The sequence below is a fragment of the Pipistrellus hanaki genome (genome assembly GCF_964339955.1).
Source record: "Pipistrellus hanaki genome assembly, chromosome: 12".
Taxonomy (NCBI): Eukaryota; Metazoa; Chordata; class Mammalia; order Chiroptera; family Vespertilionidae; genus Pipistrellus; species Pipistrellus hanaki.
In genome coordinates this window covers 27,267,803-27,285,937 of record NC_140514.1, presented here as the reverse complement: position 1 = coordinate 27,285,937, position 18,135 = coordinate 27,267,803, and the positions used below count along the sequence as shown (strand labels likewise).

At 38.2% G+C, this 18,135-nt stretch overlaps 1 protein-coding gene across 3 annotated transcripts in view; it reads left to right on the top strand.

Moving 5' to 3' along the window:
• Window positions 1-18,135, top strand: part of RTN4 (reticulon 4) — a 55,653-nt gene that overhangs the window by 14,386 nt on the left and 23,132 nt on the right. Inside the window, exons 2-3 of one of the 3 annotated variants that reach the window (XM_084900800.1) lie at window positions 245-301; window positions 987-3,404. The exons of 1 other annotated variant lie outside the window; for it this stretch is intronic. In XM_084900800.1, the coding sequence (XP_084756926.1) occupies window positions 245-301; window positions 987-3,404 (2,475 nt within the window). The remainder of the gene's footprint in view (window positions 1-244; window positions 302-986; window positions 3,405-18,135) is intronic. One more of the 3 variants, XM_084900801.1, reaches the window with a different exon arrangement.

The following is an 18,135-nucleotide window of genomic DNA, read 5'->3' as shown; positions in this document are numbered from 1 at the left end:
AAAATGATAGTTGTATGGATACCATTTAATCACCCTTATAATACACATATATATGGTAATTTAATCTGAATTAATGGTTCTACTCATGGTACTACCTTTTCCTTCCTATCTTGGCTTTGTTCTCTGTAGGTGAAGTTTTGCATTAACTCACTCCAAACTGAACCCTTACTTGCTCCTCTTATCTTTAGGCTCCTTCCAACTCTGCCTTTATTTCTGCTGAGGTTATATTCTATTTGTTTTTCAGATGAGACACTCTTTGCTCTTCCTGCTGCATCTGAGCCTGTGATACACTCCTCTGCAGGCAAGTTCTTTCTGCTAGCCTTTTACCTCTGCGTATTCTAACAACTCTTTAGTTTTGTTAACTCTGTACAGAGTAGTTTGAATTTACTAAAAATTAACATGGTTCACATAATATCTACTGAAAGAGTTGAAATTGCATTTTACATGCTGTATCCCACGGGGAAATGGGCAGAACTTTTGATTAATAATTGGAAATTACATAAAGAATTCTTGGACCCTTGATTTACACTTACATATTGACGGTTCCATTTCTCCAAGTAAAATTGACTTGCTGTATAGCTGCAAGACCTCCACGTGAACGAATGTCATTCTGTGGCATTTAATTGTCCAGTGTCTTTTCTTTCCTAAACTGTGAAACTCTCTTCTCAAATCCTCTTTTCCCCTCTAAAACCAGTTAAAATTAGCTTTTTTTTTTTTTAGTGATTATGCTTGAGGTTTTTCTTAAAGACTGATTTATGTCTTTGCATGATGTATAATTACCTCTGAAGCCATACACAGGTTTTATTGATAAAAGCATTAATTTTTTTAGTAATGGTTCCAGTCTATTTGTTATTTATTAATTGCTACATTTCATTTTAGTTAATAGCTAGTGTTTTTTACTAACATTATTTTGAATCTGAATAGAGCATACATTAACTCTGAGAACACTGGCATTCTCTAACTTTCCTTTCTGTCCATGGCCACAGAAAAAATTATGGACTTGAAGGAGCAGCCAGGTAACACTGTTTCCGCTGGTCAAGAGGATTTCCCATCTGTCCTGCTTGAGACTGCTGCTTCTCTTCCTTCTCTCTCTTCCCTCTCAGCTACTTCTTTTAAAGAACATGAATACTTTGGTAACTTACCAGCAGTATTACCCACCAAAGGAACAATTCAAGAAACTTTGAAGGAAGCTTCCAGAGAGTTTCCAGGAAAGACAAAGAATCCATTTGTAGACAAAGATTTAACAGGGTTTTCAGAATTGAGATATTCAGAAATGAGGTCATCCATCAGTGGCTCTCCAAAAGCAGAATCTGCCTTCACAGTAGCAGACCCGAGGAAGGAAATAACTGTGAAGAGTAAAGATGAAGAGGATGATTTAGTTAGTAAAAATGTCCTCCATAATCAGCAGGAGTCACCTATAGCCCTTGGTAACTTCACTAAAGAAGAGAAGGACGTTATGTCTCCAGAAAAAGGAAGGGACCGATTTAATGAAGAGAGAGGTACAGCAGGAGCTCCTATGAGGGAAGAATATGCAGACTTTAAGCCATTTGAGCGAGTATGGGAAGTGAGAGGTATTGATAATAAGCAAGACAGCGATGTCTTGGCTACCGCAGGCAATAGAGAGAGCAAGTTGGAGAGTCAAGTGGATAAGAAATATTTTGTGGATAGCCTCGATCAGACAAACCCTGAGAGAGACAGTGAGAGCAGTAACGACGATGCTTCCTTCCCCAGTACCCCAGAAGCTGTAAAAGATGGTTCAGGAACATACATCACATGCACTCCCTTCAACCCAACAGCAACCGAAAGCATGTCAACAAGCACCTTCCCTAGGCTGGAAGACCATGCTTCAGAAAACAAGACAGATGAAAAAAAGATAGAAGAGAAAAAGGCTCAGATTACAACAGAGAAGAACACTGGCACCAAGTCATCACACCCTTTCCCTGTGGCAGCCCAGGATTCTGAGACAGATTATGTCACAACAGATAGTTTATCGAAGGTGCTGGGGGAAGGGATGACGAACATGCCCGAAGGTCTGACCCCAGATTTAGTGCAGGAAGCGTGTGAAAGTGAACTGAACGAAGCCACGGGTGCGAAGATTGCGTTCGAGACAAAAATGGACTTGGTTCAAACCTCAGAAGCTCTGCAGGAGTCCCTCTACTCGGCAGCGCAGCTTTGCCCATCGTTTGAAGAGTCCGAAGCTACTCCTTCGCCCGTTTTGCCTGACATTGTGATGGAAGCACCATTAAGTTCTGTAGCTCCCGGGGCCGGTGCTTCCGGAGCGCAGCCCAGCGCAGCCCCGTTAGACGCTCCTCCTCCGATGAACTACGAAAGCATGAAACTCGAGCCTGAAAATCCACCACCGTATGAAGAAGCCATGAACGTGTCACTTAAAAAAGGGTCAGGCACCAAGGAAGACGTGAAAGAGCCTGCAAGCATGACTGTAGCTGCTCAAGAAACAGAAGCTCCTTATATATCGATCGCATGCGATTTAATTAAAGAGACAAAGGTCTCGGCTGAACCCACTCCAGATTTCTCTAATTATTCAGAAATAGCCAAAGCCGCACAGCCAGAGCCTCAGCCCTCGGACCTCGTTGAAGACTCCTCCCCTGATTCGGAACCAGTGGACTTATTCAGCGATGACTCCATTCCTGAAGTTCCACAGCAACAAGATGAAGCTGTGATACTGACGAAAGAAAGCCTCATCGAGGCTTCGTCCGAGTTCATGACAGAACGTGAAACTAAGGAAAAAGTCGGAGCATCACCACCACCACCTAAAGGGGGGAAGCCGTATTGGGAATCCTTCCAGCCCAGTTTAGGCACCACAAAAGGCACCGTATCGCCCGGCGAAGTTCCCACATGGACCCAAAAGGAGAAAACGCCTTTGCAGATGGAGGAGCTCGGTGCTGCCGTCTATTCAAACGACGGCTTGTTTGTTGCCAAGGAGGCGAAAGTCAGGGAGAGCGAAACGTTTTCAGATTCTTCTCCCATTGAGATCATAGATGAGTTCCCCACATTTGTCGGTTCCAGAACCGATTCTTCCAAATTGGCCAGGGAATACACTGACCTAGACGTATCCCACAAAGGTGAAACTGCTAATGCCGAGGACGGAGCCGGGTCCTTGCCTGGCTCAGAATTACCCCAGGACATTTTCTTCAAGCACGTACAGCATCAGGCTGACGGACAAGTCCGTGTGCCCGAGGAAGTCTCCAGAGAAAGGTCTGATATCGCAAAGGTGCCCTCACTGCCTCCGGATGGGTCTGCTTCGGCCACTCAACCAGAGATAGGGACTGTAGTTAAACCCCAAGTTCTTGTGAGAGAAGCCGAGAAAAAACTCCCTGCTGGTACAGAGAAAGAGAACAGATCACCATCTGCTATAATTTCAGCAGAGCTGAGTAAAACTTCAGGTAATGAATCCGTACGTTGTTTTGTGCTTTTTTCTTTTTCTTGCCAACTTTTGACTTCCCGTGGAACATTTCACTGCATTTTGTGTAGTGTACTACATTTGTGGTGTCCAGTCCATCCCATCGCATTGATAGAATCCCCTCCTACTGTCCCAGTTAAAGGTTTTAGTGCTTTTTCTGCCTCTCTTGCACTCATCTGTTACCCTTGTTCTTAACTTTTCCACACAATTATTCATTGATCATTTGTATATTTGCCAGGGAACTAGAAGGAAAAAAAATTTTGTTAGAATTGTCTTCAGCGTATATTTCTTTTGCTTCAGTGTTTCCTGATAGCACAAAGAGCAAGAGGTGTTAAAACATTTTCAGGTGCATTTACTTTTGTTTTCCCATAAATTAATTTTTAAAATTTTTGAACAAAAGAACCTTCCTGTAATGTTCCTACTATTTCAATATACTGCAGTTTTTCCCAGTAATAGGTGTAAAGTTAGGTATACTGAGTAGTAGGCATTTTTTTGAAAAGTATAAATTGAGGTATGCTATTAATTAATTTTACTTAGTCTCATTTTTTTTTCTTTTGTCTCAACATTTCCCATGACCCGATTTGTGTGTAAAGTAATTTGAACATGTGTTTTTTACTTAGTTGTGTTTTCTGTGAAAATAGGTAGTGATTATGTGGATTCTACTGAATCTGCTTATATGTTTGTTGCAAATGGGTAGTACTGCTGACAGAGACCAGTGTAGAAAGTGTGGCTGCAGTCTAAGAAAGAGGAGGCTGTGAACAGTACGGCAGTGGGATGAGCCTGATGACATACTAGTAGGACTTGGGGTTTGGTTGGACATGAACAGGAATGATCAGGGGAGGCATTAAAGACGGCTCAATATGTGCAAATACATGGTTGGCAGTATGAGAAACTGAGTTCGGGGATTTTGAAGAATGAAGTGAGATTTAAGGAGAGAAGATAAAAAATAAGTTTAAAATATATTGGTAATACTAGTATATTACTTAAGGGACAGCCAAGAAATGATGGATATTATATGTAGGAAATCCTTGAGAGAGACTTTGCTTTTATGTGTGTACTAGAGGCCCGGTGCATGAAATTCATGCACTGGAGGGGAAGGGGAATCCCTCAGCTCAGCCTGCACCCTCTCATGGTCTGGGAGCCCTCAGGGGATAGCTGACTGCAGGGAGTGGGCCTAAGCTGGTAGTTGGACTTCTCTAGTGCTGCCGCTGTGCTCGCCAACCACGAGCCCAGCTTCTGGCTGAGCGGTCACCTTGTGGGAGCGCACTGACTACTTGCGTTGAGCGTCTGCCCCGTGGTGGTCAGTGTGCATCATAGCGACCAGTCGTTCTGCCATTTGGTCAATTTGCATATTAGCCTTTTATTATATAGGATTCGCCATGGGTTCTGGTATAGTAATTAAGGCCACAGATCAACGAGGGAAAACCAAGAGAAGAGGAAATGTAAAGGTGGAAGGGTTGGTGTGTTATCAAATACTAGCTGACCTAAAATTAGGGATTAAGAATTTATCAAAAAGAAGGGGAGATGTTGGCCTGACAGTGGCAGGTGGTGTGAGTGGGCAGGGCTACTAGGGCTGAGGAATGAATGGGATTTTAGAAAGTAGATACTAAGTGATAACAGTTTTAAAGAAAGTTTGATACTATGGAGAAAGAGTGTTAGCAAAGTGAGGAGATAATGGGGTGGAAGAAGCCCTGCCCCGGAGCAAATGTCGAATTAAAAGCACTTGTAAGGAGTCAGGAGGGAGGATGATATCCAGAACTAATTTTTACCCCTTTTAACAGAGTAGGAAAATACCATTTCTCTCTCACCATCAGTTGTTTATATATATTTTCTTGGAAAGGTAATACCTTCACATATACAAATTAAAAAATATAGTAGGTCATCCTGTCTCAAGTAAACACTTAGTGCTCCTTCCTACTCTAATGTATTTCTTATAAGTCTAATGTATTTCTTATGGATTCTTCCAGACATTCTGTATTTGTCATTTAAAACCAAATTGGAAACCTTTATGAGTTTGATAAGTTAAAGTGAAGGTGAACATGTTTCCATATATTTATTGGCTATTTGTAATTTCTGTGTGAATTGCCTGTTCATATCCTTGGCTCATTTTTTTTTTTTTTTTTAAATTTTCACTTGAGGATATGTGGATGTTTTAAAGTATATATATATTTTTTTATTGATTTTTTTTTTTTTTTTTCCAAAGAGGAAGGGAGAGGGATAGAGAGCCAGAAACACGGATGAGAGAGAAACATCGATCAGCTGCCTCCTGCACACCCCGCACTGGGGATATGCCCTCAACCCAGGCAAACCCCCTTTACCGGAATCGAACCTGGGACCTGTTAGTCCGCAGGCTGACGAAGCTCTATCCACTGAGCCAAACCCAGTAGGGTTGTTGTTGTTGTTGTTGTTTTTAAATTGATTTAAAAGAGAGAAAGAGAAAGAGAATAATAAACATTGATTTGGGAGAGAAGACATCGATCAGTTGCCTCCTGTACGTTTCCCAACAGGGGCTGGAATCTGAAACCTGGGTCTGTGCCCTGACCAGGAATCAAACCCACCACCTTTCAGTGTACAGGAGTATACTCCAACCAGCTGAGCCACAATGGTCAGGGCTCCTTTGCCTATTTTTAAATTTAGATTTTCACCTTTAATTTTGAGAGTTCTTTATATACAAAGGATGCATACTCTTATGTCACAGTTTTCCCTCAGCTTTCTAAAGAATTTTAATTCTGCGGGACATTTTAAATGTTCACATAGGGAAATCTGTAACTTTATTTACTTATTTATAGATTCATTTTTACATTTAATTCTGATCTATTCAAAATTGATTTTGAATTCTGGTCAGAGATTATTTTGTCCCACATGCCTTTTGGTGGTGAAGTTATTTTCCTGTTCCCAGCATACTCTGATCTAATTTCCTACTACCAGGAAACAATCCTAGGGAACACAGGGACACACAGAAAATCAACACTGCCAGATTTCATGCCCTGGGTCAGACAGTCAACTGTACTGTGGGTGCTGGTGCCACCTAGTGTTGTAGACAGAAAATGAGGTCTATGGCATACTCTGTAATTGACCACATGGAATATAATCAGTTGGGCAGAGAAATTTAGTGAGTTGTGGGTATTTGTTTCATACTAAAAATAAAAGACTTTATAGCAGGATTTTGAATCTTGACACATTGTATTGAATGAAACAAATGCTTGAATCATGCTATTACAAGCATTATGAAATGACCTTAAGAATTTTCCCCAAACCTGTGTACTTTAATGAGAACTTAAAGGTTTTAAGGTTTCAGAGCCTAAAGACTATTTTTAAATTCCAAATTAAAAATGCCTTATCTCTTTTGGAATAGCTATATATTTATTTTAGATTATAATACAAGAAGTCAACATTTTTTTTCCTCATTCAGTAATACCACTTAACATTTCTTTCTATGGTTTTTAGTACTCATTTTTTAGCAATTTATGCAAAATTGTTTATAGACTCAAAAATGCTAATTTTTTTGCCATTTTAACTTATTGTCATTTATTTTCTAGACTAAAGTATTTCTCCATATATTAAGTTAATGTGTTGAAGTGCTATAATTTAGTCCATAGAGGGCATTATATTACAGCACATTAAACAGTGCTGTTTAATACCTTTCCGTAGCGAGACATATGTTTAGTTTCATAACTCAGGATAATTAAATCGTGAAGTAAGTTCATAACTACTGTGTAACTGCAGTTGTTTATTTAAGACGTGAATGCTGTTTTCTGTTGCTGGAAGTAGAAACAACTGTTTTAGCTATCAAGAATTGTACACAAGCAATTCCCAGTTTAGAGTAGTACTTTCAGTCCACATGCCTGCCTTGTTCCCGCTTTATTTCCTTTATGCCAACATTGTTAAGAAAACAAAGCTAAACAAAACATGGAATTTTCTGGGGTTCCGAAGAAAAGGAAGGAAAGACACGGAAGAGGAAGAATCTTGGGAGAACTGGCTAGGGCAGACCTACAGCTTACGTATTGCTGCTTATGCCAAAATACACTTTCTAATCTCTCTCTCTCTCTCTCTCTCTCTCTCTCTCTCTCTCTCTCTCTCTCTCTCTCCCTGCCCCTCCCCCTGCCTCCCCCTCTCCCTCCCTCCCCCCCCCCCCCACCTTTCTGGTTGTAGAGAAGAGTTTTTTTATTCTTTAGGTAGGGATTAATATAATCATGTACATTTCCTACTAATGAGGTAAGTGCACTAAGAAAATGAGAGTTTTGATTCCAGACACGAGGAGAAGAGAAACAACGTAGGAAATTTTAGGGCATGCTTGGGGATGTTTTCCTTACTGGTTTTTGTCATACTTGGGGGCGGTACTTGGGATATGGACTTTGAGGAGTGAGAAGTTGCCAGGCATGAACTTTGAACAGTTTATTTAAAAAGTTTTATGTAAGTTTGATTTTGATTTCAGGAAAAGGAGACTATCTCCTTCCCTCCCCCTTCCCAAAAATATGCAGTAGGACTTAGAATTAAGAATTTATTTACTTGCATTATAGGTAAAGCACTTCTCTGTTGTCCTCTCCTTTGGAATCCTCCTTTTAAGAGGAAATGGGTTCCTGTACCAGAATCAAAATGTTGTTGGGATATATCTGCTCTGTTTAAAAATTATCATTGAAAATTTTTTTATTTATTTAAATATTTGAAGGCAAACAAAATAAATGATTTTTTTAAAAAAACAAACAAACACAGATTTATGTTCTTTATTTGCCTACGAAGTTGGGATTTAATGTGAAATAGGACCTATAAACTATTCATATATTATAAAATTTTCTCAGCTGCAAAATAATAGAATTACATAGCAAAGAATAATTTGTGTGTATAGGCACTTCTGATTTGAAAGGTATTGGGTATTGCCTAGAATTAGATGGCTTAATATATATGCTTTCTTAGATGTGTTTTAAGGGTCTTGTCCCTTTTAGTTTGTTATTTGTAGCATAATACTAATCATAAATGGCTAGCACTTGAATAGGGCCTACTTTTTGTCAGACACCTGCATAAGGCATTTTGCCTAACACTAATTCATTTGATCCTCACAATAATCTTAGCCCACATAGCTTTATATTTTAACACATTGCTTGTCTCATCAAAATTTCAAATGTAAGCACGTTTTTGCTTAGTTTACCAAACCTAAAGGAACTCTAGTTTTAAAACTTTTCTAAGAAAGAAATGGGCAGAATGTCAGTTGATTTATGTGAACTGTAAGCCTAATAAATTGCAAAGCCCATATAAACTGAAGAATTAGATATCACTATGCAAGGTTGAATTTCCAGGGCTCCTGTTTTGCCTTTTTAATATGCCATGGAGTTATTAGGTATATTTAATGTTTAGATGAATGGATATTATTACACATTCTTGCCCTCTCGACTATTTTTTAAAATTGTCAAACCAAGTTAAATACCAGAAGGTGTGAATGGTAAATTCCCGTATCTTAAGAAATCTTTCCACCCCCTCTCCGTTTGTGTAGTAATCTCTGACTTAAAAACTCTTTGGGTGCCCTAGTCGGTATGGGTCAGTGGTTGGAATGTCAGCCTGCAGACTGATGAGTTGCAGGTTCGATTCCGGTCAAGAACACATGCCTAGGTTGTGGGCTCGATCCTCTGTAGAGGTGTGCAGGAGGCAGCCAACGATTGATTCTCATCATTGATGTTTCTATCTCTCTCTCCCTGTCCCTTCCTCTCTGAAATCAATAAAAATGTATTTTAAAAAATTATTGGGTGCCATTTTTTAACGCTATGTTCTAAGGCTAAAGCATTTATTGGCCTTCAGTTTTAGGGGACTCAATATTAGGATATAATATGTACTTATTGAATAGTTTGGGGTATTTTCAGATATGCTATGACTTGGTGACGGGGTTCTCAAATATCATATTACTCAAGGGTCCAGTGAATAGTTCAAAGTTAAATCTTCACTCTTACGCTGAGAATACTGGGTTCTCTTTAAAAAGAGCTTTGCTTTATTTATGTTGGCAGTCAGGCAGATGTGGGAAAGAACTGAGTCATCCATATCAGGCCTCTTCTGATAGTAAGGATTTGGAGTGTTTTGCAGCCCACACAGTTTTATAGAAAGTTCCAGAAAACATTGTAACTATTTTAGTATACTGCATAGTCCTGTGAATTGTGTACTTTACATATAAAATATGTAAAGTACATATCTTATACTTTATCAGACATTTTAAAATATTTTAGCTGATTTTGTTAATATATATTGCCTCTTCTGCCTAGTCAGATGGTAGCATCTGTTGAACAGTTAGTTACAGAACATTAGTAAAGACTAATTCTGCACTGGAATTAATGACAGTTTTATAAAGTTGAACAAAAATTTTTAGAAATTCTGTACATATATTTATTTATTTTTGTGTATTTATCAGTAAAATTTTATTTTGGTCTCATAACATTTTCCCATGGCAAATGATATAATTAGCACATAAATATTTCTCCTCAAGCTAATAGATATTTATTGAGAGATTGAGTTGGAACAGGTGATAAATTCAGAATAAGTATAGATTTGTAACTCTCTGAATTTCCTTAATTGGAGAAGAATGAAAAAATACCATTGCATTAGAAAGATTGTTGAAATTGAATAAAAGCCTTTTTTTCTATTGAGGAGCATATATTAAATAAACATAAATAACTTGACTTTATGATTCTCTGCTTGTACCCTCCTAAGGGTGCACATGATGAATGCTTTAAGCCTTAATCTCAGGAGAAAGTTAAAGGAGACTTCGCATTTCCCCAGCTTGACATGTAAGCTATCACCCACGAGATAAAAGCTATTGCAACCTTCCTGTCGATGTGCAAAATTGATCATTGCATCTGGAGGGCAGATAGTCACTTAGGTGGATGGTCAAAAGAAATGTTTGAAGGACTGGGACCTATCTGCTTTTCAGTCTTCTGAATAGAAATCTTACTGAGCCATTACAATTATGTGACAAATCATGTGTTTTTATGAATAAGCTTTGCAATCAGTCTGTGTTTTGTTTTGTTTTTTTCTTTTTTCTTTTTTTTTTTTTCTTAACAGGTAAATCACTGATTTTTATTTTAGAGTTTTCTTTTTTTTTCTTTTTTCTTTTTTTTTCAGGCCTGCTTTTAGAAAGCCTTTCATCTTTTTTTTTTTCCTTTTTCTTTTACACCAACCTACAGGGCTGCTCTTATTTTAGAGTTTTAGATGAAACTGAAAAGCAGCAGTATAATTTAAAGCAAAACAAAAAACTGTACACGCCTTAAGTGTACTTCAAATATATTCGTTGGTTAAATGCCAAAAGAACCACCCTTTTTTCTTCCTTTTGGTAGGCTGCCACTCCTCCCCCTTGTAAAAAAAAAAAAAGTAGCTCCTTTTGGTGTGAGCAACAAGCAAAAAGACCAGAACAATACACAGAAAGAAGGCAGGAGTGCCTGAGTATTAGTAGCCTAGTTACAGATTGCACTGCGTCAGACTGCTCCACACCCAGCAGGCGTCAGGTGACTCCAGCCCTGCTGCAGTTGTGCAGCCAGAGACTGCAGGCTTCTGTTGGGGAAGCGGATATTTCATGTCTCAGGGGTAGACTTTTGCAGCTGCAGCTTTCCTGTTGGTATGCATAATTGATAATTGTGTCTGGAGGGCAGATCGTGACGAGATGGACGGTCAGAAGAAAAATTGGAAGGACAAGGGTATATCTGCTTTTTAATCTATTCAGCGTTTCTATTTATGTGATCGGTGATATGTTGCTATGAATGAGCTTTACCGTGTAGATGTATTTTGGATTGAAAGTGAAACCTGTGTTTTTTACATTTGGTTGTGTATGGGGGAAAAGGCATGCTATGCTGTTCTGTTTCCCTGGCGTTTGATTTAGTCTTCGCAGTCCTGTCTTTGATCAGGTTCTGTTTAATCCTGCACATTTTAAGCAGTGTGGTTTCAACACATTTCATCTGTTGGTCACTTTGGTCTGATAGATCTACATTGCTATTTTTGTATTTCACAATGACGTATTCTCTGTGACTAAGTTTTTTTTTTTTTTTTAAATTGGTATAGTTGAAATCCTATCTGAAGGTTTGTAGGTAGCAAGATATTGTGTTTGCTTGCAATGAGCCTGTTTTCTTCTTTGGGAATCCTATTGAGCATTTAAAATGGTTACCAGCCTCCTTTTAATTAGATTACATTTTTGTGTATCTTGAAATCGTTATATGTATACACAATAATTTGTCATGCACGTCTATATTTAAGTCACTAACCTTTGTCCTTGTAATAACCAATCATTGATCTTGATCCTCTTTCCTCCCCCTTGAAAGCCTAGATCCTTTCAAATCTCAGTGGATCGTTGTGTAAGAATTTAAGTCCATAAGTGGTGAAATGTTGACTGTAATGAATATTTTAAAAATATTATGTAGATGATTAAATGTACCATTTTCACAAAAAAAGGTGGTAGATTGTGTGTGTCTGACCACTTATAATAAATTACCTTAAAAAATTATTGCAGCAATTAAGTAGTCCTAATAGTCCACACGTAGTTTTTTTCTGGCCACATTAAAGTTTTATAATTTAAAAAATATATATATTCTTCTACAGTAAAATTGCTAGATAGATTAGTAATAATGTTTCCAAAAGCAATATGTGGAGCTAATTATAATAACCCTCACAATCTCTTTTCAAAAATCTGTTTAATAAGGAAATGTGGGGGAAAGGTGAGTTTAAGATTGCGTTTATATTGAGATACAATTTAAAGATTAGAAAACAACACAGCTTTGGATTTTTACCTTTATGGTTTCTTTACATGTGAATTTATTTAATAAAGAAAATTTTTTTTTCATCATTCTGAACATTATTAGCAATACAAAGTGAAATGTGAATCGATACACTAGTTTTTGCTAAGGAAATATAGTAGTGATAATGCAATAAATACAGGATTTAAAAATGGGTTAAAAGTCACATCAGGGCCTACTCTGCAACTAATAAGGTTCTATATTAATCATTTAAATCTTAGAACATTTAATAACATCATAAGTTATTTATTTGCTAAACTAATTTAGGGATATTTTGTGACAGGAAAAATTAGACTCTAGTATAGTCCATATTATACCATAAATTTTTAGGCACTAAAAATAAAATCAAATTTACTCAAATGTCTCTAGGGAGCCTCACTCTGTATGTAAGTATAATGGCCTAATATTTTTTAGTCCTTGTCTGTGGCTTTTTTACTTGGTAAGACTAACTTTACCTATTTCAGATTCATCGGTGAAATTATATTTTAGTATTTTCTTTATCAGCAGTTAATTTTAATGTTGTAGATTATAGGTTTGATTATGGATTATAGGTTTGATTATGTAGATTATGGATTGAGTTTTATGAAATGTGTGTGACAGTAGAAGGAAGAATCTAATCTAGATTCTAGGTATATTTTAAAAAATGTATTTAGACCCATTACTTTTTTACTGTCCCATCCCCCCATCCCCTTAAGCACATCTAGTCATCTAATGAAAATATAATGGTATAACAGAAGTGAGAAGTAGTCTGATTTCAGTGTTTAAAGTCATTTGGGTTTTTTGTGTTGGATTTTTTGTGTTGGGTTTTTTAAAACATTTTATCTTTCAGGCTCAGACCAATACTAATAATTTGTATTTTTAACATATTTTTCATCTTGGATATTCTATTATTCTTAGGATACTTAAAAAGTTGGAATCTCTGTCGTACTTGATTATTGAGGTTATATGGGAAGCATTGATTAAGACAGTCACAAGATTTTGAATTGCTTAAAAATAAGAAGGAGTGGGTAGTTTTGGGGTTTGGGTGGTGTGGAAGAATGGTATAACCACTAAATATGGTATTCACTGAGCCTGTAGAGTAATTTCTGGGTAGGACAGAATATTTATAGGACAGTAGTTGAAAATAAGAGTAATGTGATTAAATAGAAGATTTGTAGCAGCTAGATCAGGTTTCCTCAAACTTCTCTGAATATAAGATTCACATGGTGCTTAAAAATGCAGATTCCTGTGACCATACTCAGATCTACCACAACAGAATTTACAGGTGAAAGGACTGGCAATCTTCATATTATGCATTCTGATGTAATTCATGAAATAATCATGAATTACAAATTTAGGAAACACCAATCTAGGCTTCTAAGTTTCTGTGGTGGCATGTTTTGATGTTGGCCAGAGTAAGACACCCCTTGGGGTCTTCGTTTCCTCAGGTCTGTGATCTCTCGGCTTCCAGTTTTGATGTTCTGTGGTCTATAAAGATGCTGTGTGCTAGATTGCAGAAGACTTTGGGTTTTGGTCTTTACCATAAAGGGAATAAAGAGCCTTTGGGAGTTTTAAAGTAGAGAGTAATAAAATATAGTAAGTTTGAAAGACTGGTCTGGGGTGCTATGTGAAATAACTTGGAGAAGAACTCAGAACAGTTAGGATGACTGTATGTACCCAGACTTAAGGCACATAGTGCCTGAGCTTGGCCTGAAATAGGAATGAAAGGGAAGTGACAGATTTGAGAAAGAAGGAATACTTAGCATTTGACATAGATTTGTGGGACTAGGGTGAAGGAGGCGCTCAAAGGGCAACTGTGAAATTTCAGTCACAGCAAAAACATTGGCAATGCTAGGGCATTAGTATTTGTAGGAATAGAGCTCAGGTAGGTAGGAATAATGCCAAGCTTGGTTTTAGAAGCTTCAAATATGAAGTGATGATAGAATAGCTCTTGAGAAGCTCAGAGAAATGACAGATTTAACGATAAAAGAATTATTGGGAATTGAATACAAGGTGAGACAAGTGAGGATAGCAGTACCCATTTATCTGTGGGAATACATGCCAAGACCCCATGGGTGCCTGAAGCTGAGGATAGTACCAAGCCTATGGAGTACTATGTTTTTCCCTATACATACCTACGGTAAAGTTTTACTTATAAATTAGGCACAGTAGGAGATTAACAGCAGTATCTAATAGTATAAAACAATTATAACAATATACAGTAATGAAAGTTATGTAAAGATGGTCACTCGTTTTAGGGGGTCTCTTGCTGAAGTCCTTGTATAGGCTCAGTGCTTTCTGGCACACAACACATTGCTGTCGGTCGGAACACGTGTGCTCTCCATGTCTTCCACACAGAAATGCAATGCCTTTTCTATCATAACTGAGCACTTACCACGCACTGTGGTCATAACTTTTGCATGTGAGATGTGACAGCAAAACTAGCCCAAATTTAGTTTTCCCATAATTTCACAGACAGAAGATTCGGTCTTACTGATCTTAGCAATCTCAGCATATGATATTTTTTCTTATTAAGTTGAGGATGTTTTACTTTTTCACTTAAAGGAAGCACTTTACGGCCTCTCTTTGGCCTATCCGCATTGCCAGCACCACTACTCTTATACTCTGGGGTCATTATTAAGTAATAGGAGGGTTACTTAAACTAAGAATCCACAGTTGATCTGGTAACTAGGACGGCTACTAAGTGACTGAAGGGCTGGAGGCATATGCAGCATGGATACGCTGGACAAAGGGGTGATTCCTGCCCTGAGCAGGTGGGAGTGGAACAGCATGAGGTTTCATCACGCTACTCAGAATGGGGTTCAGTTTTAAACTTATTGCTTCTGTTTTTGATTTTCCCATTTAATATTTCCATGCAACATGGATAAGACTGGACTGCTGTGTTTGCACAGAGAGAACTGAAGATGAGTGAAGGAAAACCTAAAACCACCATTGTGAGGGGGTTGGAGCACCGGGAAAGATCAGGAAGTTGTCAGGGCAGTGAAAGAAGCAGAAGCGTGGTAAGGGGGAGAGGATTTCTAAGAAGGAATGAGCAGTTAAATACTGAGAAACTGTTTAATGTGGAGACTGAGAAATGGTGCGGACTCTGTGGAATTTCAGGAATATGTGCACCGCTGTCCATTAATAGTAGTGTTTTTTGAATTTGGCATTTAACGTGCTGTAGGTATGACCTTTGAGGGAAGTTTCTGTAGGGTGGGGATAGAAATGTTTCTAGAATTAGAATTCAGTTTGTACCTTAAGGTATGGTAGCTTTGAACCATTTCTGGAACATACGTCCCTGCACAGGTGGTTGTTGGGTTCCCTGGTTTTTGCTTTTGATAAGCCACTTCCCATTTCTTCTAAAGCTTAAGGTCACTGACTATGTGGGTACAGGTGTACACATACACCGACATTCAGATAGAGGAGCAGGGTCTTGCTGCTTGAAATAAATGCCTTCCTACCCCCTGGGAATGCCCCCTACCCCAAAAAGAAATGCCCGAGAAGGGAACTTTGATGTTAACCAATTGAGAGACCTGTTGATTAGAGAAAAACCCTCTACTTCCCAATCTAAACTTAGTTGAAGCCCATTGTTTAGGCATTCATCTCTTCACACAGAGTGGTTTTGGTATTTATTTTTTTACAGCGCCCAAAGGGCAACATGAAGTTTCAGTCAGAGTTGGGAGGGTAATATGGTACATTTTGTTCTGTATTCATCATCTCCCCCCCCCCCCCCCCCAATAACTGGGGGAAATTCCTTTCATTTAAAAGATATTCCACATTGTTTTAATGCTGTAGTATTCTAAGTGTGTACTACTAATCCCATTCAGTTAAATATTCATGTTATTCCTGAAGTTTGGGGCAAGTGTGAACTATACAAAAATGAGTATAATTGAATCTAAATCTTGTTTTTTATCCATGATTATTTCTAAATTGCTGGGTTATAATACTTAGGCATTTGTTGCAAAACTACCCTCCAGCAAGACTGTACAAATTATTTTGAGCAATCTAATGGAGCGTCTGTCCTGAAACCCTGGCCAAGATTAAATACTACGGTAACTATGCCTTTCTGATGATCTTAACTCTTTCCGAGAGAGCTGTTTTGTCAGTTTTTAAGTGTATTACTTGGTGAGAACCAGGTTTGCATTTAAAAAGTAAATTTGCACATTTTTTTCCTATATGGATAAGCAGTGAGAGCACTGGTCTGGGTGCTCTTATTTTTTCACAAGGACTCCCAACTAGTTTTTCCACTAAATCCCACGTCATAACGTAGTGAATGTTCCAAGAGTGTTCTCTAATTGTAGCACTTAAGGGACTTTCTTTACTTTTCAATTAAAGCTTATACGATCTATCTTGAACTTTTATAAGGCATTCCATGTTCTAGTCCAGGCATGTCAAACTCAAAGGTTAACGTGGGCCAAATAGACGAGACATGTGGCTGCGAGTTTGACATGCTTGGTCTAGTCCCAACCTTTATAATCCCATATCCCATTATTTTGTCTCCATCCACAGTGAAGGACTTGTTCCCTAAACATGCCTGTTCTTTGCATTTGCTTGTGTTCCCCCCCCCCCCGTGTAGGATGCCCTTTTGCCCCATTTTATTTTGCCTGAGTTGTACTTATCAACAGCCCAGTCCTGCCTGAGGTGTTCACTGATCCTCTCAAATCCACGCTGGGGATTGAGCCCACAACCTGGGCACGTGCCCTGACCGGGAATTGAACTGTGACCTCCTGGTTCATAGGTCCAGTCAGTGCGCAACCTACTGAGTCACGCCAGCAGGCTGGGGTGTAGCTTTTATTAGAGTTATTTATATGTATATCTTGGCTCTTTTTCTAGCCTGCAAATTCCTTGAAGGCAGGAACAGTGGCTTCAACACTAGGTCTCCTTTTTGACTCTGCACGGCTTCTCCATCAAGCAAGAGGCCGAGAGCTCTGATGTTCAGCCAGGTTTACTCCTGGCCTTGAACTCTGTACATACATTCTTGGATAATTAAAAAAAAAAGTTTTTTCAAGTAGGAGAAATAAGGAAAGCGATTCCCTATTTTACCCCCTCTTAAGGGAACAAACAGTTAAGTAACTTAAGCAACTTTTATAAGTCCAGGAGTTTTAGATTATACCTGCAGACAAATCATTTGATCATTTTTTTTCCCCCTCTAACTTTCTCATTTCATAGGTAAGGAACTCAAGAAAACTAAAGAGATTATTTGTTTAGGACCACATAGCTTGTGGCACAGGGCCATTGTTTATACTTGAACAACTGAAGATAAAAGCTAATGATCCATGTTTTTATAGTTTATTCATTAATAGTTCTGGCATCTTACCGAACATGGTATATATTTCTTTTTTGTGTGATCTTCACTCTACAATAAAAGAGGCAGAAGTCTATTCCACAAGCTATAAAAGAAGGGAGGTGCTAGTTGTTGTCAGAAGGTTAAGCCTAGTAGGAACCCTGTGGGCCAGGAGTATAATTTCTCTTCGTCCTTGGGGATTGGATTACATGCTTGAATGTAGGAAACATATTTAAGCAGTGAATAGAATTCTTATTCTGGTCTGTAGGTATCCCCTACATCACCTTTTTATTTATTGAGTTAATTCCATCTCTTGTTAGAATTTAGGCTAAAGGATGTTACTACGTTTAATTTAGCCAGTACTTCTCTTTGCATCTATGGGGCAGTATTCTGAGACCACATTTTATTTCCCTGCGTTATCATGGGTAATGCTGACTTATGTTACCTGGTGTGTGTCTGTATGGGGGAGGGTGGGTATTATAAAATGTGTAAATATCTCTATTTAAATCTGCTTCATGGCTTTCACATTTAATCCAATCACCTCATCAGCATTTATGTAAGGTGTTGATAGACACTGAAATGCTATGGTCTCTCCTTAAATACTCTATCACCACCATATTGTACTTTGTAGCATTGTACTTAAAGAGCTCAGAGTACCTGAAAGATTAAAAAACATCAAATATGAATGATAT